General features: G+C 37.3%; 1 protein-coding gene across 1 annotated transcript in view; it reads left to right on the top strand.

Moving 5' to 3' along the window:
- The first annotated feature begins 474 nt into the window (after positions 1–474).
- UBE2H (ubiquitin conjugating enzyme E2 H) overlaps positions 475–27,638 on the top strand; it is a 150,203-nt gene continuing 123,039 nt past the window's right edge. Inside the window, exon 1 of the mRNA XM_021002387.2 lies at positions 475–616. Coding sequence (XP_020858046.1) covers positions 564–616 — 53 coding nt within the window. The 5' untranslated portion in view covers positions 475–563. The remainder of the gene's footprint in view (positions 617–27,638) is intronic.

The raw sequence follows: 27,638 nt of genomic DNA on the forward strand, positions 1-27,638 counted from the left end.
AAATTGCGCGCCGCCGCGGTGACCCTCCTCTTTCGGCGGCCGAGCCGGGGCCCCGCCCCTCCGGTGACGTCACTGAGAGGTGACGTCACGGCGCTCAGAGCGAGGCTTCGGTAGAGAAGCAGCCGCCGGAGCTGGAGTCGCCGCTGGTGGCGGAGGCAGCGAGAGAGCGAGCCAGAGAGGGAGGGGGGGAAGCGGGGCGGAGCGCAGCGCGGAGCAGTGCGGCGCTGCGCGGAGAGCCGGAGCCGGGACCGGAGCCGGAGCCAGGGCCGGGGCAGCAGCTGCGGAGCCGACGACCCCAGAGAGACAGAGCCGGGAAGCTCGGGGCGCTCCCCCAGCCCCCCAGCCGGACGGTGTCTGGTGTCTCCCCCCGCCTCCCCTCCCGGGGGGGGAGGAGGAAGAGGCGGCGGCGGCGGACCGGACCTCGGGGTGTCGCCGCCCCCACAGGAGGAGCCGGGCCGGCCGCGGGCTCCACAGCGCCGGGGCCCGGGGCCCGTGACAGACGGGCCTAGGAAGGGAAGAGGCGGCGGCGGCGCAGGCGACGGGGAGGCAGCGGCGGCGACACCATGTCATCCCCCAGCCCGGGCAAGAGGCGGATGGACACGGACGTGGTCAAGCTGTATCCTTCGTGGCCGGGGGTGGGGTGGGTGTCTATGTCTCTGTGTAGTGCTTCGGGGGACGTGGAATGGTGACGCCTACTGACCCCCCCCCCCGCTCCCCGGCCTTCCCTCCCTGGGACCCCACCAGGGCCCTGGGGCACTGCCCCCCCCCACTGTCCGTGACTCCCCTCCCCCCGTGCCTAGGGCTCCTCCTCAGCACCTCCCAATCCCTTTCATCGCCTCCATTAACTGCAACCCCTCCAAATACCCGTTGCTCCCCTTCTCCTGCACCCCCTTCATATCTATGACCTCACCTCTACAGTTTTTAAACCCCCAAAGACCGGCCTTTTCTCCTGGGACTAGGTGGGCTTTTTGTTTATTTCCCCCAGCTACTTAAGTAGCCCACCCTACAGGTCTTCCCTCTTTTCTCTCTCAGCTGTATAATTTAGGGACCAAAGATGGGGATATCCCAGGATGGTTGCTGTCTTTTTTCAGTGAAGTCACCCCCAATTCCTGGCCAGAATATTTGTAAGCCGGGGCAACCAAATAATCCTTTTTCTTATTCCCACTTGTTTTCTGTATTAGTAGAAAGAGGCAAGCAGTACTCAGTTCTATCCAGTGTCCTCTAACTCCTCCCCCCAATTAAAAATAGCCATTTATATACTTGTCAGGCACCCCTTCTCGGTTTTAGCTTTGCTATCTGGAAGAACCCCACTTTGCTGCCTGCGTCTGACAAAGCATACCTTATATACTAAGGATTGTAAAGAGGGACCTCTGTGGCTGTAGCCAAACACCCTCCTGTGCAAGTATATGTGACACTGAGAAGAGAGAATGGGGAGCACTTTCCCAAAATGACCCACTCCTCGCCACAGGAAAACCCCTCAACAGCATGAGATTAGGGTTTTGGGGAATACCTGCCCCTTCTCAAATAATGCCTTCTCTACACCCTTCTCAAATAACACTTGATCTATGTTGTGGGGGTGACATTGGAGAGATTAGATTGTATTTGAGAAGAGCACTGAAGGCCAGGCTTTTGTAGTGGTGGTTGGTTATTATTATTTACTTAATGGCCTCAGCCAGAGAAATTCCCGAAGGTTCCCGGGCCAAATCCAGGGGTTTTTTGTCTTTTTTTTAAAGGGTGATTTAGAGGTTGTGGGGGATGGAGGAAATGAGCCAAGCGACCAGAACAGTTAGTCCCTGCGGGGAAATGGGGGTAAAATGCAGTTGAAAAGTCCAGTTTACCTTCTTTCCCTCCCCTCCCCACCTCTCCTCCACTTCCCCCCTGTTGCAGGGTTTTGTTTATATAACAAGTAGTTTGGCTGGATTCTCCTGAAGAATTCCTTCATTTATTTATTTATTTATTCATTACTATTTTTGATTGGATGATTTATCTCTTTTGTAAAGGGTGGGTAGTACTATTGAATATTCAGTCAAAAAACTTGGCCGAGTTTTAAAGTAGTATTAAAAATTTTGGTTTGTATGTGGGGGATGGGTAAGTGTTTGTCAAATTCAGATTATTCGTAGTGTTCTCTGGAACAAGAAGGTGGCTTTCCTTACCCCACCCCAGAGAACTTGCTAGGGATTAGCTGCTGGAGATGTAGAAGTTTGGGCCTGAGTTTTTATTTTTTGGGGGTTGTATGTGTGAGAAAAGACAAAGAGAAAGGTGTAGAGGATGTATAAACGAATAAAATTGTTTCTAGGTAAAAGGTGTAAACCAAGATATTGTTTTATGTACTGTTCCTGATGCAAGGTTGAGTATGTGTAATGGATGATAGCAGTTGTGTTGATGGTTTTTCATAAGGTTGTAGCAATACTTGTAACTGTGGATGTGTGTGTATTTAGACAAAGCTGCTTCAGATTCTAGTCTTGTTTAGAAAATAGGAAATGACTCTGATTGTGGCAGAACCTGAGTTATTTTTATCCTGGATTTAGTGTTACTGTCAGACCAATGCAAATTTTCAGCTAGTGTTTAGTTTAGTTGGGGGGGGAGGGAAGAACTCTAGCTGTTTTTTTTTTAAACTATATCATATTCTTAAAATATATACATGTGTGTTTTTAAAAGGTTGAGAATAAGGGGTGAGGCCCAACTTGACCTGAGCCCTTCCCAAGACTGCTCCTTTTGTTCATTTAGTAGTTGTGGCATCTAGAATGATTACCGAATTTAGGAGTAGGGGCATCTATGGAGAGGAGGTGGTAGAGACAAAGAAGGGCAGGGTAATTTTTTTTTGTAAGTGGCTTTATTTCGTCGCTTATTTTTAGTAGATGATGAAGAAAGACAAAGATACAGTGGCTTCCTGTTCATTCCCCACCTTCACTCTTCTCTGACAAAAGAAAGCAGAGGTGCTTTTAAATCACAGGTCTCTTGTAGAGTAGTCTAACATCCTGGGGATTTAAAAGCCGAGGGTTGTCTTTGCTATGTGTTTGTATTTTTCCTTTCTAGCATAAACAACATGATTGAGAAGTTCGTATTTTTCAGATACCTTTCTAGGTTTTCCTCCTTGTCTTTTTGTGTGTTTTGTGGCCTCCTTCCTCTGATTAAATGAGATCAGTAGGCCCGAACTGAGCCATCACTTTTTGAATATAAATAATATACTCATATAGTTAGCTGAAATAAAATAAGCCCAGTACTAAAATAAGTGAAATTACGTGGAAAGGAAAAAGAGGGTGTTGAAAATAAGACAGTGAGTGAGGAAGTAGAAAAAATAGGTCTGAAGGAATGTACTTGCTTGTTACTCCCACTGGCCCTTGATTTCTTGGGTTTGTGCTTTCTGCCATTTTCTTTGCAATCTCTTGTTTCAGCCCATTTTTGGATGTCTCCTGGGCATATTATGCCACCAGAATTTGCAGCCTGGCAGGGAACCCATATACTACTAAAGTAACAGAGTGTGGGGGTAGGGAGAGAAGAGGATGGACTTGTAAGTCATGCCCCTGCTTTCCATGGCTTGGACAGGTTCATCAGAGACATGGCCCCTGTTAGTTGGAGTCAGTGATCTTTCTTTTGTGACTGGGTTGGTAGGAGGAGATCAGACTGCTAAGTTATTTGGGGAGTGAGTGTTTTGCACCGATGCACTGAAATAATTTGCTGGGTGATTATGTTCTGAAACTCTGACTCATTCATTGTTTCTCTCCTGGTCGTTGTGCAAACCTTCCTCTGGAGCCTAAAACCGATTTAAATTGCTTCTTAGCGCTGTGGGGATGTTGTCCTCATCCCAGTACTTGCCTTCGCCCACTAGAGTGCCTTTGAGTGTGTGCAGAGGAAGGGCGCTTTATCCATCCAGTCGGCCCAGTGGAGGCTTTTCTGGGTCAGAACTGGAGTGTTGCTTTTTAAATTTCAGTTTTAAACCTAGCTGATTATTTATATCATACAAGAACTGGGGCTTTTCTGTACTTAACCTACGATTTGCCCTCTAGGAATAAGCTGTTAAATTTTCCCCTGGTGGAGGAACAAACTGCTCAGATTACACCTAGGTCCCTTGACTGTGGGGGTTTTTTCAGTATCTCACCCTGTTGCACAGTCTTTCTGATCCTTTTATCTGTGAAGCAGAGGCCCCTGCTAAATGCCGGAGCTGCTTGTTTTGGGGAAGCGTCTGCAGGCGAAAGGCCGCAGGCACAGCTCCCCTTGGCTCATTGGCTGTTCTGTTACTACCCGGAAACTGAGCAGTGGGCGGAGCTGCCCAAACAGCTGATGGAGTGTGACCGGAGTGTGTTTGTATACAAAAGAGAGGGGGCTGGGGGAGCCTAGAGAAAGACTTAAAAAACATAAAACAGAAGAATCAGAAGTGAATAAGTAATCAACAGGATAAAGAATACTTGCAAGGAATAGATAAGTGGGCGTCTGATGTCACAGTATTTGTACTTAGGTAGGCCAATATATTCTGAAAGTTTGAGTTAACAGATCATAGGATCATGGATCTAGAATTGGGAGAGGGACCCCAGAGGCCATTGAATTTAACCACCTTCATTTTACCGATAGAAAACTGAGACCCAGGGAGATCAAGTGACTTGTTCAAAGTCACATAGAGAGTAAATATCAAAAATTATTTGAACCCAAGTCCTTTAACTCCAGAGCTGGGGTTCTTTTCTAATAGTAGTTTGTGGGGATTTGTGAAGGAATTTATGTAGGAATTTCTGTTGGCATAGCTAATAGTGATTAGAAACAAAATTTTTCTGGCACTTTTGAGAGCAGCCTCTTTTCTCTTCCGGAGTGAATGCAATGACTTAAGCAGAATACATGACTTGAAATATATTTAGCTGACTATATGCAGAGGCAGCATAATCAAAGTATAGTAGACATTTAACTTGCCAAGCTTCAAATTGGTTTTAGAAAAGGGACTGCTGGTGGTGTAGAGTTGTAGAGTGAATTCATTAATATGGTCACAATAAGAGCTTTATAGGATCGATATACTTCTGCGCCCCCCCCCAACTGTACCTATTATTTCATTGGTACAAGGGACTCCACATGAAAAGGAAGGAACCAGCATTTGTTAAGCACCTACTGTGTTAGGCACTTCACTAATAAGTGCTTTACAAATATTATGTCATTTGATCCTCACAACAACTTTTGGAGGTAGATGCTGTAATTATCCCCATTTTACAGTTGAGGAAACTTGGGCAGACGCAAGTTAAGTACCTTGCCTAGGGTCATATAGTAGTGTCAGAGGCAAGACTTATAAGATCTAGAAGGTCATCAGAGCTAGCTGCTTATAATACTTGAGGGTTTTATAGATCTTTCATGGCAAATAACATGTGAGTAATGCAGATGAAAATCTTTGTAGAAAGAACCTACATGTATTATGCTGTGATAAAGGAAGTAAGGTCATCACAATTACATCTTAAATAATTTTCATTTTAAATTTATTTAAAAAGAAGTGGTGAGAATGTCAGTATAAATGAACATCTTTACTCTGGTTTTGTTTTGACTTAAAAATAAGTGCAAATACAGAAATGAAAATGTGCAACCATTTTCCTTGAAAATGCCTCTTTAAAAAACTTTATTTTGTTGTGTCATTAATCTTTTGTTTTCACCCTTAATTTGGTTGTTTGGTTATTTTTGTTACACTTCATTATGCACTTGAAGAGTAGACAATTCTGTAATCTTTTAACCAGCTCAAGTATCAATTGGGAACCTGTGGTTTGGCTTCCATTTCCTGTGGTCTCTGTTTTAGTGAAATGATGGGATGGAAGTTGGATCTTCACTCTTCCAGCTGAAACTAAAAGATTTGGTAACTTGTAATGTCCTGAGTTTGTCTTCTCAGCCTAGATTTTGGTGACAAAAATAACATGCTGGTAGTTATCTTGGTTAAACAGGGACCCACATGAGTAAGCATTAACAGCTTTAGGCCGTCTGATTCCTACAGTTCTAGTAAGTTACACCCATGTCTAAAAATTCAGCTTTCAGGAAAAAAAATTGCTGCAAATGTGAGCCATAAAAACTAACCTGGTGTATGCTATTAATAGTCTGGTTTATGTGCTATATTTATTGGTCATCTTGTGATTGTGTATTTTGTGCAAAAATACTGGACCATGTTGTCAGTTTATTTTAGTATTTGTTTAGTTGAGTAGAATTTCTGATTGCTGGAAACATTGAATTTTGGGTTTGAATAAGGAGTTTTTCATGCAGATTTCCCTATAGTAGGCACTTAGATTAAAACAAGTTTTAAAAAACATTTAGTACCCCCAGTGTATGGTCTAGTTGATATCCTTTCAGACTGTTTGACTCATTGTTTAGTTACTAGACTAAGAAATAGATTGGAAACTGTCATTCTGACATCTTGTAGTGAGAAAGGAAGAGGATTGGATCTGGAATAAGACTGGAGTTAAAATCATTTTACTTCTCTGGTCCTTAGTTTGCTAATCTGTAAAATGAAGTGCTTGGAATAAATGTTCTCTATGGCTCCTTCGTGTGTTAAATCTACGTTCTTGTTCTGCTGAACTTCCTTAGTACCTGTGTTCCCTATGTCTGTGATGGTAGTAGTGATGAAGATCAATAAATTGGGACTGATGGCAGTGGAGTACTTGTTAAAGTGTCTGACTAATATATTGTTGGCCTAAATGAATTAATGGTCTGAATACCCCAGTCTCTGGCAAAATCTGGAGTAATGTGGGACCCTCAATTTAATTTTCACAGATTGGGTTCCATATTTGATTCACAGGTGAAATTCTGGTTGTCATTAAACTGTCATTGCTTTAATTCGTAGCCATTTAATAACTTGTGGAAAAGTATGACTATAAAACAGTGATTACCTTGTCAGTACAGTATTTTGTTTTTGATATCCTCTGCTAAAGTATTATGTATGTTTATTTTAAAAATTAAGATGGGTTTTTAAAATTTGGAGCCTTTTTGACCATTTTTTAATTAATTGGAAACACAATAAAATCGGAATCAAATTACTTTAAAAAAAAGTTTGTTCTATTTTACTTTTTTGCAATTAGTAAGCATTACTTTTCTCTTCCTCTTCCCTTCCCTCCATTACTTTTACATTTTATAAATCACATTGTTTTTATATTTACCAGGGAGGGAATTTAGATTTACCTATCTTTCCAAAAAGGTAAATAGTATTTTTGTTGCTTTGTGTCTATATTTTTAATGTTGTGTTTATTGATCTTATCTTTTTGTCTATCTATAATGCATGTGTATGATTTAAATTTAGATAGCATTTTCAGTCTGAGCAGTTTAAAAATTTTCCCCACTATTCCTGTGGGGAGGCAGTTATATCCTTTCCTTTTCCTTGCCCCTGACCCTGCCTTCCCTTTCCCTTTTCCTTTCCCTCCCTTTTCTTTAATAGGTTGGGGAGAACTGAAGAGATGAAATAACATTGTCAGTGCAGAACAGATCAGAACAGATCCGTGCCGGGGCCAGAAACAGACTGGAGGAATTATAAGGGAGATATTTTAATATTTTCCAGTCCCAATTTTCACATTTTCTTCCATATGTAATTTACTCTTGTGTAATGTCAGGGATTTTAAAAAAGCATTCCTGATATCTTATGGGTTGATAGGTTAGTAGACGTTGATATTTAATGATGAAGGCATGTACAAAGCACAGTACTTTGTGAGTAGTAAACTTTTAATTAAGAGTTGTTGAGTTAGTTATTGTCATCTTATTTCCTGCTGTATGTTACCAGTATACATACATTCCTATTTATATAATATAGATATGTGAGTGTGACTTAAAATCTTATTAGCCATGGGAAATCTTAGCTTGGTGAATTAGAGTGAGATACTCTTCTAAGGCAATTTCTGTTTGGATCCAAGTGTAGACCTTGAGGTTGTTGTGGCGGTGGTGTGTTCTTGGAAGCTAAGACTTAGATGCGTGTGCTTCAGAGATAGGACTTGGGCTACTTTTATAGTAATGGTTTTCTACTGGGACGCTCTTAAACAGAGCAGAAGATAATAGGATTTGAAGGGCTACTTAATCTATCGACTGACCGCTGGCTGTAGTTTCTTCCTTTCCCTTATTTTGCCATGTGTCCTTAAGGGGAGTTGGAGGACACCTCCTTTTGACATGACCTTTTGAGTTATTTGACCAACATAATAAAGATATGTTTCTCAGTTTACATGAAATCATATGTGTATGTGGGATAAAATCTTATACATTGTTTATTAGGTGAAAGATCTCATCTTTCTAGGTTCGTAGAATTGTATTTCCTTTATTAATAAAATCTCAGATGGGTTGTTGTAAAATAGAAACCAAGTAACCAGGCATGGCTTTGGTCAGCTTTGGTCAGCTCTGGTACATTTGTTTAAAAACAGTTATATGCTGTCTGTGACTTTGTCTAAAAAATACCAAATGCCAAGTAATGTATTGAAAAATTCAACTGAATTTGGTGTTATGTGAAAAAAGCAACTGTTTAATTTGTTTTATCAACTTATAATCACTTGACAACCTCTGAAAAGTAGATTCAATGGATATAGAGACTCAACATACAGGTAACCTTTATTTTCCATTGTAGTATTTTTCCATAGAATCACTTTTATGAGCATTAGGTTTCCCTCTTTGATATATTCGAGTCAGTTATTTTCTTATTCTAAGGAAATTACTGGATTTAAGACTATTTTGCAAATTCTAGAAACTACTCTTTGAATGAAGTAGAATATTCCATTGGTTAAATAGCCTGGAGCTTGAAATTTCAGTCCATTTTTTTCCCCATTGTAAAGAAGAGAGCAGGGTTGTTGGCTTTAATTTTTTTTCAATAATAAATGACCATTAGCTTTATTTCACCTGTATGCAATTTTGGTTAGCTTATTAATGCAAACCGAGCAGAAGAGCTGCTTCTGACATATCTTGAAAACCAATACATTTTGGATTTTAAAAATGGGTTGTATCTTCTCAACTATTGGAGGCAAAGACAATCAGTGTAGGAAGAAGCTGCTTTTTAAAGTGACAGAGCACTTTCCTACAAGGGAACTTTAGCTCTTATTTTGTTCTTTAAAAACAAATTTAATTTTAATTTTAAATTAGTGGACCTAAAACAATTGTCAAATGGGTGGAGCATTAATAGGACTTTAGTAAAAATTTGATATTCTTCACAGTTGTTAACTTTATAAAAGCTATGTTAATGTTGTTGCCAAAGCTGAATTTTTTTTTTGAAGAAAGGAAAACATTCTATTCTATCTCCCTTCTATCCTCCCTCCACTCCAAATTGGATCCTCTGTGTTAAAACACTAGTTTTTTAAGGAATAGAGGAAGTAGATCAGAGTGTGTTCTTTAGTCTAATTATCTGGATAGTTGCCCATTTTCTTGGCAGTAAAGAAAGGCAGCTGTTGAATGACATAATTTTGAATATCAAATGAGGACATATATTTGAGTATAGGTATTCAGTGATTCAATGTTTACCCGAGTTTCTTGTGAATGCTTTTTTTTTTCTTTTTGGCCTTTGTTTTTTGTTGTATCTGCTGTTGGGTTACAAGACACAAGCTACTTCTCTTGAATTTGTGAGAGACTAGTTATATCTTTGTCATTTTTTTATAGCAATGTGTTTTACAATAGGTAACCTGATTATCATTTGGAAAGACTTGCTTTTTCTCCCAAACTTGGTTTCTTTACAAACAGGTGGAATGACTATATTTTCAAATTTGTACTTGCTTCACTTATCCATTTATCTCTAGCAAGTCTTAAGTGTTCCACTTCTTTGATGGTGCCTCTAAATCTAAGCAGATAGGAAGAAGATAATTTATATTGATAAAGGTTATCTTAGGTTGATAAAAAAAAATCTTTAAAGGGGAGCGGGATCTCAGTGGCTTTTGAGAATCTAATATTTATCTAAGACATTTTATTAAATACCTCAGTGCTTTTCAGTCACGTATAATTAAAAATAGCATCAAATTGAGTACTTCTTTGCCAATAATTTGAAGTCCAAATTCTACTCCTCTTCTTCAACCCTGAACTATTTTGCATACTTTGCTGTAATACTGCAAAAACCTTTTTATATTCATGTTGTACGTATAAAAAATTTAGGCTAGCCATTCTGATGTTAAGTAGTTAATGTATTAAATGGTTATCTGAGAAGTAATGAAAGCAACGGTAGTTATTTCCAGCCCGTGATTTTGATTCTGTTGTCTTTCTTTTGTGGTTATGGAGTTCAGGTTCTTGTCTAATTGTTTAGGTTGGTTATATTTCTATCTGACCTTTTCTTTATTAAATTATACTTTAGCCTTCATATTAGAAGGCTTCCTTTGTAACCAAAATTCACTCTTCTCTCTGTTTGCCCATGGAAGGGAAAGAGGGTAGTCTCATGTATTTCATATGAATATTAAGAAGTTTTTTGTTTGCTGCCTTTAGGAGCAACAAATAAAGTCACAAGATGGCTTAGATCTTCCACAAATTTGAGCTGCCTTCTGTTTTGTTTATTCTCCATTCTTTGGTGATGTTACATTATTGAACTTTTGAATCTGAATCTTCCCAAATTAAAAAATCACAAGATTACTACCCATGATGATAAATGTCATAATGTCAGCACACAGTAGTTAAAATATTTGAATTGAATTCAGCAAAGGTTTATTAAGTTCCTACTACCTTCTAGGCACCAGAGATAAAAACAAAACCATCCCAGCTTTTAAGTAATTTGCATTCTGCTGTTAAGACCAGCAGTTATATAGACAAATATTACAATAATAATAGCTAATATTTTATAGTGCTTTAAGGTTCACAAAGCACTTTACATATATTATCGTAAAATATAAGGTAGAGAGTGAAGAGGACCAAGGTGAGTTCCAAACCTGAGGAGGAAGGACACTTTTATATGGCAGTCTGTGGGGGGGAATGAGGCAGGTTGCATGGAGGACTCCTGATGTCAGCCTTGAAGGAAGAAGATAAGGCTTCTGAAAGGCAAAGATGAATTGGGACTTCATTTCAGGTATAAGTGTTTTAGACTCTGTGAAGGTATTGGGGACTGGCGTTCGTGACAAAGATTAGGGTTCTATATGGTTCTTTAAGGAGATAGAATACAGAAAAAAACCTTTGAATTTAGCAGTTAAGTGGTATCTACTTTGTTTCCAGTTCTTTGCTACTACAAAAATGCCAGCCTTGATTGTTAAACAACCATTTCATGAATACTATGAAGTATTAATATACTTGGTGATAATATCACTGATCATCTTTTGAAGTCATAATTTGTAATGTGTTATGTTCAAGGGGGAAAGAGGTTGGTTAATAGTCATTCACTAAATATCTATATTTATCATTATACTCTGCACAATTTGACATGTTAAAAGAACACTTTGCATTGGTATAGCATTTTCACATTTTTCTCATTTAACCTTGACTGAAATCCTGTGAGACAAGCAAGGCAGGTATTCTCCTTTTGCAGATGAAGAAACTGAGCCTTTGAGAGGATAAGTGATTTGCTATAGCTGACAAATGGCAAATCTTCAACTAGCATCCATTTTCCAGTTTCTAGTCCAGTGGTCATTCCAAGCACATCTGTATGTCATTGATGTGTATGAGGATTCCCTCCTGGTCTGTGACTTAGTGGGTACATTTTAGAATGCCACCTAATGCTCAGAGAGGTTGTGATTTACCTTGGTCACACAGCTAGTAAGTGCGAGGTCGGGTTAGAACTCAGATTTTCTTAATCCCAGATACAATATTCTGTTATACTAAGAATTTACTATTCTGGCAAGTCAAATTCCTAAGGTTTCTTAATTCTTAATTATTTGTAATAATAGAAAGTGTGTAGGAAGAGAACCTTTATCTGATAATTCACAAATCATGCTTCATGTCTTTAATATTTCCCATTTAATCAGCTAGTTTTCCTGTGTCAGGAAGTAGATATTTAATTGTTTCTTGGATGGCATCACTTTTTGAAGGCTTTGTCAGTTCCACTGCCATTCAAAGCTCTGAAATGATGACCTTAAATTTTGGCAAGTATAACCTGTATCTATAGCACTTTGAAAATACAGTATTAAAAGAGTGATATTAAAAAGCAGGAGGTGTTGCCTGAATATAATAAGCATTATGTCTGTGGAGGTAAGATACTAAGAATTTTCCTTAGACTTTTTGTGGCCTTCAGTGTTAGTTAAAAAGTGACAGCTCCTGGCAGTGTTGTTTCTGATTGAAAGATTAAGTCAACCATTTGTTGTTTGATATAGAAAAGGAACTTGGTTACAAAGTAATGCAATACCTTTTCCTTTTATAAGCTTGAATTAGTCTTATTTCTTAATAGTTATAGTGCACCTGAAAAACGGTTGAAATAACCTCAGTCTGACATGTCTTTATTAATCTGCTACAAAAGAGATTAAAAGATGAATTCAAAATGATTTATCTCTTGTTAGTATTTTGTCATTTCTTGGTAAGAGACTGAATTTTGTCCTTAGTTTCTTCAGAAGGCACAGGTTTTTCATAAGGTGTGTAGTAGACAGAGGAAAGAAATATAATACCAGTATTTATGTTATTGGTATAACAGAAACTGAGGAGGCAACCTCTTTTCCTGCTGTCCCACGCCTCTTTTGTCAGGTATTTTAAACAGATTAAATTAGGCAGCTAGAGTACTAGATCTGGAGTCAGGAAGGTCTGAGTTCAAATGTGGTCTTACTAGTTAATTGTGTCACTTAACTTACTTAACTAACTTACTAGTTAGTTGTGTGACCCTGGGCAAGTCACTTAACTCTGATTTCCTTCCAAAAAAAAGGGGGGGGGGAAATCACAGGAATAAGTCACTTAACCTCTCTCTTTTTCAGTTTTCTCGTTTGTAAATTTGTGATAATAATAGCGCTTACCTCCCAGGGTTGTTTATGAGGTAATGTTTGCAAAGTGCTTTTCAGACCTTTAAAGTGCTATATAATGCTACTGTAGTTATTATAGTAACATAGGTTTGAACCAGTATACAGTGGAATGGTTGTTTAAGCCAAGAAAATAGTTTTCAATTTTCAAAATGTATCCTGTTAAATGTGTTCATCACTCAAAGTAGAGTTTTTGGTCTTTGTTTTATACATTATTAAATTGAGGATGTTATAATAAATTTCCCAAAGCCTTAAGGACCTCATTTGTTAGAGCTCAGTTCTTCTGCATTAAAAATTATACCTTTGTGTTTTAACAACTTTATCTTAAGATTTTAAATATTGTAGAGGAAAAAAAGTATTGGATTTTGGTTTGGTTCTTAAACTGTTGAGTATCTAAGCTGAATTAAGTTAGAAACTTTACTGTCCTGGAAATTTCAGTTATTAGAGTGAAGTTATACAAGTTTCTATCTGTAGATATTTTTGTTTCTTAAACAGTTTCATTCAGTTCTTTAAACTGCATGAATTATATTAAAAAGAGAATCATTTATGTTTTTAGCAGGGTATTCTGATGTTTCTATCATTTAAGAAACTTTGCTATTTGAACCCCTTAATGCTATATAAAATCAATATAAATAAGGTATGAGCTCTTAGTTTCCAGGACCTTCAGTTCAGAGTAGTGTATAAGCCATTAGTGCCCAGGAGCCATATATATCTTTTAGATTTGTTTCTATATTTAGCTAGCTTCATGGGCAGTTTAATTTCTCACATGTGATTGAAGTATATGTATAATACTTTATATATGAGATGGAGGTTACCATTTATTTGGTTCTTTCCATTAAAGGTGACAAAGGCATAATAATTTTATTTGCTTCATATTACTCTGGGAATCACAGAATTTTAAAATAGGAAGGGATCTTAGTTTAAAAAAAATGCCCACATATAAATTCCTTGTTGATTTCTCTTAGGATTAATTAGATTAGAGAGAGGTGTATGTTCTTATTCCATGCTAATTCCAATGAGAACTTGTTATCTCTATACATATGAAATTTTTTATAAACATTTTCTAAGTATTATTTTTTTTTATCTTTATGTCATTTTATGCTTTTGTGTCCCTGTGTCCCTGTATCTATTTTATTGAAACTATTAATGAAAATGCCACTCTGTCCAGAAAATAGAAAATTTCTACCAGGAGAATGAGGCGTTATGTATAAGTGAATTTTCTAGGTAACTGAAACTTACTCATACAACACAAAAAAGTCACATTTCTGATGAATATATTTCTAAAATGTATTACATATTTCCAGACTAGTTCAAACTATATAATTGCTAGCTGAGGCAGTTGGATGTCTTATTTTAAAATTCTGCCAAATCTGATTTTAAGTTTTAAATTTTTTATTGATATCTTGTCTTTACATCATCTTCATTTTCAAATATGCCACTCCCCTCAGTGATCTAGCCCTTGTAACAGAGAATAAAAAAAGAGAAGGGGGAAAAAAAGATCAGCAAAACTAACAAACAGACCAACTGAGATAATATTATATATCTAAGTGTTCTCTACCTTTTCAAAGAATGGAAGAAGGTGCATCTTCTTTGCTCTTTTTGGAACAAACTTGGTCAGTATAATTGCACATCATTTAGTTTTGGCTTTCCGGATAAAGGCTAAATACAAGTGCAACTAGTAAGCGAAATTAGATTCGTTTTTTCATTTGATAGAAAAGTACTCAGAATATGAAAATGGGCATGCCAAATTATAATGAGAATTTATGTAGCGCTTTAAGGTTGGTGAAGAAGCACTTTACAATTAGTATCTCATTTGAGCTCTCAACAACTCTGGGACCTAGGTGCTATTATTATCTCCATTTTGCAATTGAGGAAATTGAGCCAGAGAGAGGTTAAGTGACTTGCCAGGGTCATACAGCTAGTGTCTGAGGTTGGATTTGAACTCAGGTCTTCCTGACTCCAAGTCCAGCATTCTCTCAGCTTTGCTACCTAGTTTGTCTCTAAATTGTGAGAGACACTCTTGTTTCTTTCTTCCTCGATTTTCTGCTTCCTTTATTTGGTGAAACTCCCTCTTCCTCTCCCCCAGAGGGGCACCATCCTGGACAAACCAAATATGTCAGAGGAGCAGCAAACTTCATGGTGTAGTAGACAGAAAACTTTCCATTGTAGTGGAAAGAACATGAGTGAGTCTGCTGCTCCCTCTATTAGACTGTGGACAAATCATTTGACATCTGGGACCTTTAAATGTATAATGAATTTTTTCATTTGTGAAATAAGAAGAATCAACCAGATAATCTCAAAGATTCCTTTCTTCTAGCTCCAAATCTGTTGAACAAAGTTCTTGTTTACAGATGAATGTGAGGAAGTAATGTTGGTCAGAGAAATCTTAAAGCTGGTGTGCTTGCCAATCTGGGAACTCTGGTGGTGTCAGTCAGACCTTTGATCTTTAATACTACCACCTCGATTTACATAGTAGAAATCAGTAACAAGACACACGAGGCCCACATGGGGCCCTCTTAGAACAAGTCAGTCCTTGACTATACAGCTTTATTACTTCTTTCTTGTCATTGCCTTTGGGGGCTGGGGGCACAGCCCTCCGTTGTTTCCCCTTTGCCCACCTCTGTGGCTGCGTCAGGGTTCCTAGTGACTTCTGCTCTGTCTGAAAGGCAGCGTGATGAGTGAAAGAAGCACTGACACTTGAATCTGAGGCTGGGAGTTCAAACCCTGGATCTTCTTCCTCTCAGTGTGTCTCCTCACTTCATTCTCACTGGCCCTCAACCTCTTCATTGGACTAAGTGATCTCCAAGATCCTTTCTGGTTTTAAATCTTTGTTCCCACCAGGGATCTTTCTTACCTTTGAGAAGGACACTCAAGACCAAGCAGTTACTGCTGTCTGATTGAGCAGGCCCTTCCATCATGCTCTCCTTTCTCTTCTGTTCTTCCTGTTGCATAGCGTGTTTCTTCATTAACTCACTGTTATCAGCCCAAGGAGAGGCAGAGTGGTGCACAGCAGGAGACGCTGACCCTGGACTCTCACCCTTCAAATAATCTCTGATGCTTTCTTCTTGTGTGACCATGAATACCTTTCTGTTCCTTGGCTTCCTCCACTATAAAATGAGGTGGGGTTGATGGAATGGCACTTCAGGTTTCCTTTAGCTTTGTATGGAATATCAAGTCCTGTTGATTAAAAACAAAGTTCACATTCCCCTAGCTTGCATTCAGAGCTGTGCATTTGGTTCTACTGCTGTGCTTTGATCTAGCCATGAGATGACTAATTTCTTAGACTGTTGTTTCTTTTTAGAATACCCTTCCTTTTTTTTAAAAAAAAATTACTTATTTTTAATTTTCAACATTCACTTCAAAAGATTTTGATTTCCAAATTTTCTCCCCATCTCTCCCCTCCCCCCATCCCAAGATGGCGTGCAATTTGATATAGGCTCTACATATACATTCATATTAAACCTATTTTCACAGTAGTCATGTTGTAAAGAAGAATTAGAACCAATGGGAGAAACTACAAGAAAGAAGAAACAAACAAAAAGAGAGGAAAAAAAGGAGAGAGAGCAAATAATATGCTTCAGTCTGCACTCAGACTTTTTTGGATGTGGACAGCATTTTCCATCATGGGTTCTTTGGGGGTTGTCTTGGATCCTTGCATTGCTAAGAAGAGCTAAGTCTTATCAAAGCTAATCATTGCACATTGTGACTGTCGTGGTGTACGATGTTCCCCTGGTTCTGTTCACTCAACACCACTTGTTCGGTTATTTCACAGTTGACGGGTGTCCCCTCAATTTCCAATTCTTTGCCACCATAAAAAGAGCTGCTATAAATATTTTTGTACATGTGCGTCCTTTTCCCATTTGTATGATCTCTTTGAGATACAAAGGGTATGCACATTTTTATAGTCCTTTGGGCTTAGTTCCAAATTGCTCTCCAGAATGGTTGGTTCAGTTCACAACTCCACCAACAATGTATTTCCCATATCTTCTCCAGCATTTATCATTTTCCTGTTTTGTCATGTTAGCCGGTTTGATAGGAGTGAGGCGGTACCTCCGAGTTGTTTTAAATTGCATTTCTCTGATCAGTAGTGATTTAGAGCATTTCTTCAAATGACTATAGAAACCATTACTTTCTTAATCTGAAAACTGCCTCTTCATATCCTATTGACCATTTATCAACTGGAGAATAACTTGTATTTGGAATACCCTTCTATCCAAGTATTATACATCCAGTTCTTGTGCTTTGCTCTTCAGTGTCCACACCAAAAAGCCGTCTTCATCAAGCCTGACCTCTCCTACGTTGCTAGAGGTAATCTCTTTGTCTTCTGAACCAGCAACTTTTTGTACTTTTTTTAAAAAAGTAAATTATTTTATTTTTAATTTTCAGCATTCACTTTTCTGAGATCTTGAGTTCTAAATTTTTTCCTCCTTCCTTCCCTCCCCCTTCCCCAAGATAGCATGCAATCCGATACAGGCTATACATGTACAATCATATTAAATGTATTTCCACATTAGTCATGTTGTGAAAGAAGAATCAGAACAAAAGAGCAAATAGTATGCTTCAACCTACATTCAGATTCCATCAGCTCTTTTTCTGGATGTGGATAGCATTTTCCATCATGAGTCTTTTGGAATTGTTTTAGATCATTGCATTGCTGAGAAGAGTTTAGCTCTATCAAATTGGTCATCGTGCAGTGTTGCTGTTATGTTACCGTGTACAATGTTCTCCTGGTTCTGCTCACTTTACTCAGCGTCCGGTTTTTCTGAGATCTAATTATTTTTTATATCACATTTATATACCGCAACTTATTTAGCCATTCCCCAATTGATGGGCATTCCCTCAATGTCCAATTCTTTGCCACCACAAAAAGAGCTGCTATAAATTTTTTACTCATATGGGTCCTTTTCCTATTCTTTATGATCTCTTTGGGATACAGGCCTGGAAGTGATATTGCTGAGTCAAAGGGCATGCACATTTTTATAGCCCTTTGGACATAGTTCCAAATTGCTCTCCAGAATGGTTGGTTCAGTGTACAACTCCACCAACAATAATTTTTTTCCATCTAATTTTCCGACCTCTCCAGCATACCTCAGGGTTCTTTTAATTTGCATTTCTCTAATCAGTAGTGATTTAGAGCATTTTTTCATATGCCTATAGATGACATTTTTTCTGAAATTAAAGTTACCTGAAATTCTGACCATTTATCAGTTGGGGAATGACTTGTATTCTAAATTTGACTCTGTACTTTTCTTTATGGCATGTTGTGTGTTATCTTGTATTATTATTTGCATATATATGTATTTTCTCACTCTGATTAGATTTTAAGCTTCATATGCAGTTTTATTAAAAATACCTCATAGTGCCTGATTCATACAATATCTTATGTGCACATAATAGGTCCTAATTATTTGTTGAGTGAAGGATTTGGATTAGATAACTTCTAAAGTCCCTTCCAGCTCTAAATCTATGATCTTATGAGGAGCCTAGTAGAGTTCACATTTATTCTAGAAGCATTCTTGTTTTGTGAGATAGCGTAATTTATTTTTTATGGATGGGAAACTGAATTAAGCTTTGGCAGAATCCTAGAGTTGGTGGATTTGGGACCTGAGCCCAAATGGATTTAATTGGCATGAGTTTCCTGCCCCTGGTTTGTAGAGCAGATTTAACTGGATTTTCATAAAGCCCAAATGTAACTTTTGAACTTAAGAAAAATCTAGCTCAGGCATTTAAAAAAAGCTCTCTATTTTTCTGGTAGTTAGCTACCACTTTATTATTGTAGCTGATATGGACTTGGGTTTTGCAGTGCATAGGATATAGTTTACTTTTTTTTTTGTCTGTGTCATAGGATCTATAAGCGATAATACCTGTCTTGTAATTGTAAAATATAGTTGTCTTAAGCTGTAATAGATTTACTTTTAAATGCCATTTACAGATATTTTTTGTCACAATAGCTTAATTTATCCAAGTTTAAAGATGTTATCAAGATCCTGTTTAGTAAAGGCTATTCAACTTTCACAGTTTCTTCTCTTGTCAAATTGAGAGATTAATAGTAACAGAATTTATTAGGTTGCTTTTTAGTCATTGTAGTTCATTGAATTGATACCAAAATGTATCAAAATATTTGTCAGCTAGGTGGCACAGTGGATAAAGTGGCAGGCCTGGAGTCAGGAAGAACTGAGTTCAAATTTGGTCTCAGACACTTACTAGCTGTGTGACCCTGGTCAAGTCACTTAACTCTGTTTACCTTACTTTCCTCATTTGTAAAATGAGCTGAAGAAGAAACTGGCAAACCACTCTAGTATCTTTGCCAAGAAAACCCCAAATGCGGGTCACAAAGAGTTGGACACAACTGAAATGACTGAAGAAGATTAAGAACAATAATGTGGATAGAGGCAGAGCCCACACTGACAAAAATCTTAGGTCCTTAAAGGTGGAGATTGTGTCATTGTCTTTTTTGTATTCCCTAGTGTCTGGCACAGAGTAACCGATTGATTAATGTTTGTTGATTAATATTACGTGGTAGGAAAATAATTGATACATGAAAGGAACCTTTTCTGCAGTCCATTTAAATGGTCACTGTGATCTAGGAGAGATTTGGAAAAGGAACAACTGAAATGAATGAATCTGTGCACCATTGTGATAGGTCTCTTCCTCCTTCAGCTTCTCACTCTGTGTGTGTGTGTGTGTGTGTGTGTGTGTGTGTCTGTCTGTCTGTCTGTCTTTGTCTCCCTCTGCCTGTGCCTTTGTCTTTCTTACTCTTTCTCTTGCTGTCTCTCTGTCTTTGACCTTGTCTTTCTCTCTCACATCTGACCCTTTATTGTAGTATGGAAATGACCCAGATTTCTCAAAGCTATGTCAGCAGAGTGCAAATTATGGCAGGTGTTACCAAACTGAAAAAGATTTAGCATATAGGTGACAGATTGTGTCTGTCATCCCAGAACTGGCAGAGTCATGTTTGGAGGGGTTTATTACCAGGTGGTAATTTTTTTTTTTTGCTACAGCAGCTCATTAAAATATATACATAGGAATTAGGAAGTTGCAAAACTAGTGTACCTACTTAGATGAAGTATTTTATCTAAGTATTGAAATGAGTGACTCCTTTTCTGGCCAGTGTCCAAAGGGACAAAGAATAGCAAACTTAGTACATTGTTTTGGGTTAAGCATCTATTTTCAAGGCTTGTTATGAGTGAAAGCCTTCTGCCTTTATATTAGCACACGAAGATGTTTGAGCTTAACTACTCTGATGTGGAATTCAAACATTTGTAAAATGTAGAACATGCTTCTGTATTCAGATAACCAGAAATCAAGACAGGAAAGCTAGCTTTAAAATTAGATTGGGAAATAGAAGTATAAAAGAAACAGTCCAGAAGTTCTTTCTATTAGCTTGTAGGTATCTGTGTATTTGGCCTTCATGATGGTTCTAATGGAGTGAAATTGGCTAATGTAGACTGAATAGGAATACAGAAAAATTTGAAAATTGATTGTATATGAAACATTAGGTTTCATAACTTATCTTACAGACAGATCTCAAGATACAAACTTATCTCCCATAAAACTGGCTATGTGTGTGGTTCCTTATTGCTCTGTTTATTGACTTAATTTTCCCTAAGTCCTTTCCTTCCACTTATTAACTGTTGCTTAGTTGTTTGCAAATGTTAGTATGTCTTTTGATACATAGGCCCATCCATTGCTGATGCAAGCATGTCATCAAGAATTTCTTTTTCTTATCATCTGTTCTCTATTTGTAAATTCCCATATCCCTAGAAATTGAATTGAGTATGAGATTTCACTTCTGAAGATGACTGTTCAATCCAATCTCCACCTTGTGCCATTTTGTCCCATTCTGTTATTATTAGCCCCGTTTAAAAGTTTTCTTATCCTATAGACCATTCAGTTTGGTTTTTTTTTTTGCCTTATTCCTCTTTTTGGCTTTTAGTCATTGCTTGACTAAAGAGAAGTTGCCAACTTCCAGAATTATGAGCAAATTACAAGTAATTTAAACTCTCCACTAATCATATCTCATTATGGAAGAGGAATAATAGACTTTCTGGCGTAATTACACTGGGAAAAATTTTTTCAATCTGAACATATAGGCATCATGTGTTACGGTTTCTCTGGTGTGATAGGACAGCAAATCTTGTAAAATAACTTAAGATTTTTTTTTTTTAGCACAGCAAACTAATGTCAATTTTATTTGGGAGGAAGGAAAAATAAATGGGTTAACAGTTCACGCTCTTTGGCTACAGAATGTTATATCAAATAGTATTTTTAGTGAGCTAGTGAGTTGAATGTAACTTATTTATAGTAAACTTATTGTTAGAATATTTCATTTATATGCCAGCTATCTGTATCCCAAACAAGAATGTCTGAGCTCTTTAATATGAATTTAGATTTCCAGGACAAAATGGAAGATTAATATTAGTTTTGTTTATTGCACTTGAAGTGTCTTTTTTCTATTTAAACACATACTTAATAGGAACATAGTGAATCCTGTTACTCTTATTCAGCCTACAGATAATTTACAGGCTTTAAGAGAAGTCTTATACTGGGTAGCATTCTGAAAAATGATGAGTATTTGAAATCTTATTTGACTAATTGTTTACTTGAGGTTGAGAAATGGTAGATTTCAAATTTGCTTTTTCTGAGCCTTGGAATTACTAGCATTTTGTTCCAAGTGGTTTTGTGAGGATAGGAGTAATAGGGATAGAAAGTAAGCCTTTTATTAATAAGTGTAAGAGATTTTGTAGTGTCTTAAAGAGGGCTCTGTTTGGAATCAAGAGATAACCAAGTTCTCTAGCTTAACTGGGACTCTATAGTTAACTTCTTTACAAAAGGAACATGATAGTACCGTAATGTAGATTACAGAGAGTATACAAATGCAAAATGGAGGAGATGGATTTTTAACTGACTGCTTTAAGCGTGGAAGGACATAGAAAAGCAGATTTTTTTAGGTTGATGGAATGAAGGATGAAGTGGAAGGAAATCTAGATTGAGTGAGGATCAGAAAAAGGAGACTAGGATTTGCAAATGGATTTGTCTTGCCAGAAAATAGGACAGAAGTAAGGGTGAAATTGGCAAGAAATTGAAGGAATGGTTATTTGTTACTTGAATATGATAGACAATTGAGAATTGAAAAGGACTTGTGATATTCTGAAATCATCATATCTAACCAAATCTTTTTTAAGCTGTGTCTCCCTTTAATTTGTCATATAGGTCAAATCTAGAAAGTCTTACAAGGGATATATGGAGCTTCAAAAAGAGGTTGCAATAATGCAAGGTGTGACTTTACCAGGTTTCATGAGGAAATGGATTAATCCCTGAAATTTTTGCATTAAGATGATTAAGATAATTATTTGAAGGTAATATTACCTCCTCAGATGTGTACTTTATAACTGTGGTAACATTACTGTTGACAGAATAAAACAAAAAAGCAAAACAGAAACATTTAAATTTGGAAAACCAACAGGCTACTTATACCTGGCATATTGCTGAATATTGACTTACATGTGAGACGGTTAGTAGGAACATGGGGAATTGCATGGTTTCCATGACTCATATGCTAATAAGAATTCTATCTCTTTGCAAATAAAATGTGCAAGGCTTCATAACTCATCCCACAGAAACATGAAAATATAAACTTGTATCTCCTAAAATGTTTTTTTTTCTTCTTCCTCTGGCTTTCCACTGACCTATTTATTCCCCTAAGGCTCTTCCTTTCATTAGCCACCTCTTAGCTTTGTGGGAACCATCATGAGTCCTAATAACTGGTTCCATCCATTGCTGATTCAGATATGTAATAAGAAACGCAAATTATAAACTAGTAGAGGCTTGGCTGAAATAGCGGCTTGTCTGAAAAAGGTCTAGAGGTTTTAGGGGACTATGAGCCCAATATAAGCAGCGACTTAGAAAATTTAATGTTCCCTCAGGCTGCATTAAGACCAACGGGACCAGGGACTTGATAACCCACAGTATTCTTCCCTGTTCAAACCACATTTGGAATCTTATGTTCATTTCTGAGCACTGCTTTTTTAGGAGACTTTGAGCTAGAGAGTGGAGGAGAGCAGTCAGGATGGTTGAAGAGACAGGGAGCATTTAAGATCACCTCATGTGAGGAGCAGTTGAAGGAACTGGGGATGCTTTAGCTCACAATGATTTGGACTTGATGTAAGAAACAATCTCCTAATGTTAAAATTATCCAAGGGCAGCTAGGTGGCTCAGTGGATAGAATGCTGGGCCTGGAGCCAGGAAGACTCTTCTTCCTGAATTCAAATGTGGCCTCAGACACTTGCTAGCTGTGTGACCCTGGGCAAGTCACTGAACCCTGTTTGCCTCAGCTTCCTCATCTGTAAAATTTGCTGGAGAAGGAAATGACAAACTACTCTGGTGCCTTTGCCAAGAAAACCTCATATGGGGTCACAGAGTCTAACAAAGTTGAGATAGCGGAACAATCGAAAGCTATCCAGAAGTATAATGGACTACCTCCGAGTATTGTGCTCTTCTTCAGTAGAGGTCTTCTAAGAAAGGGCTGGATGACCATTTGAAAGCTCACTAGGTTGGAAAGAGCTGTCATGGTCAGCTGTTGGTTAATAGTGTGATTGTGACCATGGATCTCTCCAGAAGTAGGGTTTCACAGCTTACTGCATTTAGCTTGTCATTAGCAAAAGGGAATCTCTATAGAGGCTCTGTCAGAGAATCCCCTTTCTATTTGGACTTTGCACAGTCAAGTCAGCAAGCATGTACTAAGTGCGCATCTGTGTGCCAAGCACTGTGCAGAGTGCAGGAGCCATCTGTAACACTGATAAACACCTTTGCTGAGCATATGTCCCTGTGTCTCCATGCTTCATATTTAGCAGATTTTTGAGTAGTGTCATCTACAATTGTCATGGGATTTTGTGTGATTTTAACATTTAGGACATAACCTTACTGGAAGAAAGTCTTTGTTAAGGCAGCATTTTGCTCTACCAAATAACCTCTTTTATTTATTTTTTAAAATAGGCAGAAACAGCAGAACCTTATACTCTGTCAATTGTGTGAGATCCAGATTCACTGACTTATATCTTATATCTTATATCTGGCATACTTAGACTGAGTAAAGGGAATTAAAGGTTGATTTTTAGATTAAGAATTAAAATAGCCATATTCCAGACTGCTCACTGCCATTTCTTAACAGTTCTCCCCTCCCCCCTCCCCCCCCCACTTCTTATTCTATGCAGGTAGAAAAAAACGAAATGACCATTTTCTGTAAGTTTCCTGGAATGAATCTTCATTTGTGTTTATTTGGAGACTTTAACATAAAGATCTTAACTTTTTAGTTTCTGACTTGTGTCTGATTGAACTGTGGCAGTAGAGTTACTTGTTGAGTTAACGAAAACATGCAGTTTGTTTTTGTTTTTGTTTTTTTGAAAGAGAGAGCTTTTATCTTATGCCAATCACATTTTATTGCTATTTTATTCCCCTCTGAATTAGGTGATATATAAACATATAATCATAATGATATTTGATATGAATCCTGTCTACCTAACAACACAGAATGTTTTGTGTATTATATTTTGTCCATTCTTTCAGTAACACTATGAAATAGCAAACAGCTGTTGGTGCACTTTTTACATGTGGTGAAACTGAGGCATAGAGCCAATGAATTGCTTATCTATAGTAGATGGAAGGAATGTAAATCTGAGCCTTGTGACTCTTAAGTGTAATGTTGTTGTATGGTGTGGGTGCATCTGTTCACTTTATGTTCAAGGGGAAGGAAACTTGATATTTCCCAAAGGTCTTGTTTCTATACTCTGTTTTTCCTGTAGAGAATACATTTAGAAGCAACATGGTAGAATTGAGCATAGGACAAGAATATGTATCTAGTTATAGTTCTGCAAGAAAATTATAAATTTCCAGTTCAGGAGTTGTTCCTTCACTTTCAGTTCTAATACTTTCCCCCAATAGTTCTGGTAAAAAAAAAAAAGGTTAATAATCAAAATCTGCATTATGCTACTTGCTATATGAGTTTGAGTAATAAACATTATAAATACTTCTATTTTCAACTACTTTCAGTGTTTGAGGTAAAGGAAATGAACTGCTTGTTAGTGCTGTTTTTCTTAGGTTATTAAAACTCTGAACCCTAATCAGGGATTATAAAATGACCCAGTTTTCCTGCATAGTATAAAAAGCTGCATAGTAAATTGTTCTGAAAATAATATAAGAAATCTAGTTTGGATTATTCATATTATGTTGGCTTAAATTCAGTAAATGGTTCTTTTACTTTACAATATGGTATATATTTGGCTTTCTGCTTTTTATGTTTCTAAAACTGGTGAAAAATTAAAAAAGGAAAGGTATATGATTTATATTTCTAGCCTTAGTATTGAAATTTTGTGGATAAGAAAGAATAAAACTATGATTCAGTTTCATGGTGGCATTAATGCCAAGGAAAAACCGAGATATTTTCTGTTCAACTCAGCTAGTTATTTTAGCAGCACAACAATCCTTTTTTATTCTTTAAACATTTAAATATATGTCTTATAATTTGTTCAAGAGAGGTATCCAGGTGTTGCAGTTATTCTCCACTGACGTTTGATTTGGTGATGATAATATCATTTTAGAAGGATGGCATTTTTTCATTTACAAACCCAGTTTTTAAATGATGAATTAAATATGCTATTTTGTGGCAATGCTTTTTGATGGGTGAGTTTGAAAGAAAAATATTCTTCTCCCTCCTCCTTCCTGCGGTTATATTTGTTTTTCAGGCAAAGCCTATAAAGCCCTCCCTAGATATTTGACATGTATCAGGTTGTATGTGTTTATTATCTTATACTTCAGACAGTAGAAATGAGTATGCCTTTATACTAAAATTTTTAATTAATTGGAATTCTTGGGATTGGGTTCTGGTTGATTGAATTTTTTTCAGCTAGGTAAGAATTAAGTAGAATTCTTGGTTTTCCTGTCTTTCTCAGTATTTACTTGTTTCTTGCCTTAGTCAAGCACAATATAGTGAACCTTATTGAATTGGTTGTTAACTAGCATTAAGGTACCTGCTGTGTTCTGTGCATTGATTGCTCATACTGTGCCTTAGGTGTCATTTCTTATTAATGATATACATATAATACAGATAGATGTTGCAGGATATAAGGTTAAATTTCTAAAGCTCAGAATTTTCTGAATTGCTTTATTGAAATAAAAAATCTTTGGCCATGTGCTTGTTTTTGGTGAGAGTTTTCCTATATCTATGCACACTTTGTTTCAGAGTACTGGTGTTCTCATTCATTGTTTTTGCCCTTTTGGGCAGAAAAAAAAATTGTCCTTTTTTCATCTGATTTAAATTGAGGTGTTGTGACTGTTACCACCAAAATATAACTAACCTTTAGCCTAGTACATAATCCATTGGCTTACTCTTTTCTCTTGTTTAGGCTATGAGAACTGTGAAGTTAACCAATCTCTTCAACTAAATTCTTTATTCTTTATTCGATAGGCAAATAGGTACTTACCTGTCCATGCATGTTTTGATATTTTATATTTCTTTTTCCCTGTAGCATTTCTTTCTCTGGAGGAATTTTTCTTTCCCTTTAATAATTATCCTTTATTCATACCTCACCCATGCTACCATCATAGGAAACAAGGCTAGTTGGACTCCTTTTAGAAACATTGGGTGTCTTCTTCTTAATCAATTGGAGAGGTCAGGTCGCTGTTGAATGATGTAAAGTGATCTCCTTGGGGTTCGTTGCTGCCTCTAGCATTCTAGACTTGTCAGGCTTTTAATAGGAACTGTCGTTTTGCTGTAAGGCACTAAAAATGAGTATAGGCTTCACCTAATTTACAGAAACCTTTTTAGAAACTTGAGTTGGAGAGCTAAAATATTTTTAGAATCCTTTTAATTCCTTAGAATTAATCATGGTTGTGCTTATGCAACAATAAATTCTTGTTTTTATATTTGATATTAGTACTTGGCTTTAAGGCTCATAAATCATCTCTTTTCAGGTGAATGTTCAGATATATTAATTGTAGTGCTAAGGGTTGTTTAGCCCTGTGTGAGCAGTGAGTTATAGCTGCATGGATATAATTAAATTTAGAAGTCCTATATTTTGTGTAAATTGTGTAAACCACATAGTTCAGAGAACTTAGCTATTTTCCCTAGCAACTTGACATTTTTATACAGACACATACCCCTTCAAGATCTTGAAAAAATAAAGGCTTTCTATTAGACTAGGAATTTAATACAGGGAGTGCACTTACTGAGATAACCACACTTTGGGATTTGAAGAATTTAGTCAGAAGCTTGTATTGCTTTAATATCCCAGCCTGTGAATTGTCCTGTTTGAAAACCCTGTAGTGTGATAATCACTTGGCCCTTAACTTTTTTTCTTCCAGAAAAAAATAAGTTAAGATTTTAGATGTGAGTAGGGGGGGTTAAACAGGTGAGGTGTAACATAGGAACAAGCATTCTGTTATTTGATTTTTGCCTTTAGCATACATAGTACTTAATGCTGTAACAGCAGGAGTTAGGCTGACTATTCTAAAACAAAACCAAAAATAGAATAATCTTCAATTTGTACGAACCAGCTGAGAACAAGCAAATCAAATCTTTCTTTACAGGTGATTTGGCCATTAGCTTTGAGCATGTCGGGCAGGTGTTTAGAGTTAGTGGACAGGATGTTCTGTGTGTGTACCATGTGACCTTGAAACCTTGCATCTACTTCTGTTTGTCCAGGATTGAAATTTAAAACAAGAAAAGCTTCCCTCCCCCTCAGCTTTCAACACAAATGTCAAGCTGGCAATGCTGAACTGCTGAAGCTAGAAAGCTAGGGTGTTGGTGAGATTGTCTCTACCCCTAGA

Source organism: Phascolarctos cinereus, unplaced genomic scaffold, assembly GCF_003287225.1.
Source record: "Phascolarctos cinereus isolate Bilbo 61053 unplaced genomic scaffold, phaCin_HiC Scaffold_1;HRSCAF=81, whole genome shotgun sequence".
Taxonomy (NCBI): Eukaryota; Metazoa; Chordata; class Mammalia; order Diprotodontia; family Phascolarctidae; genus Phascolarctos; species Phascolarctos cinereus.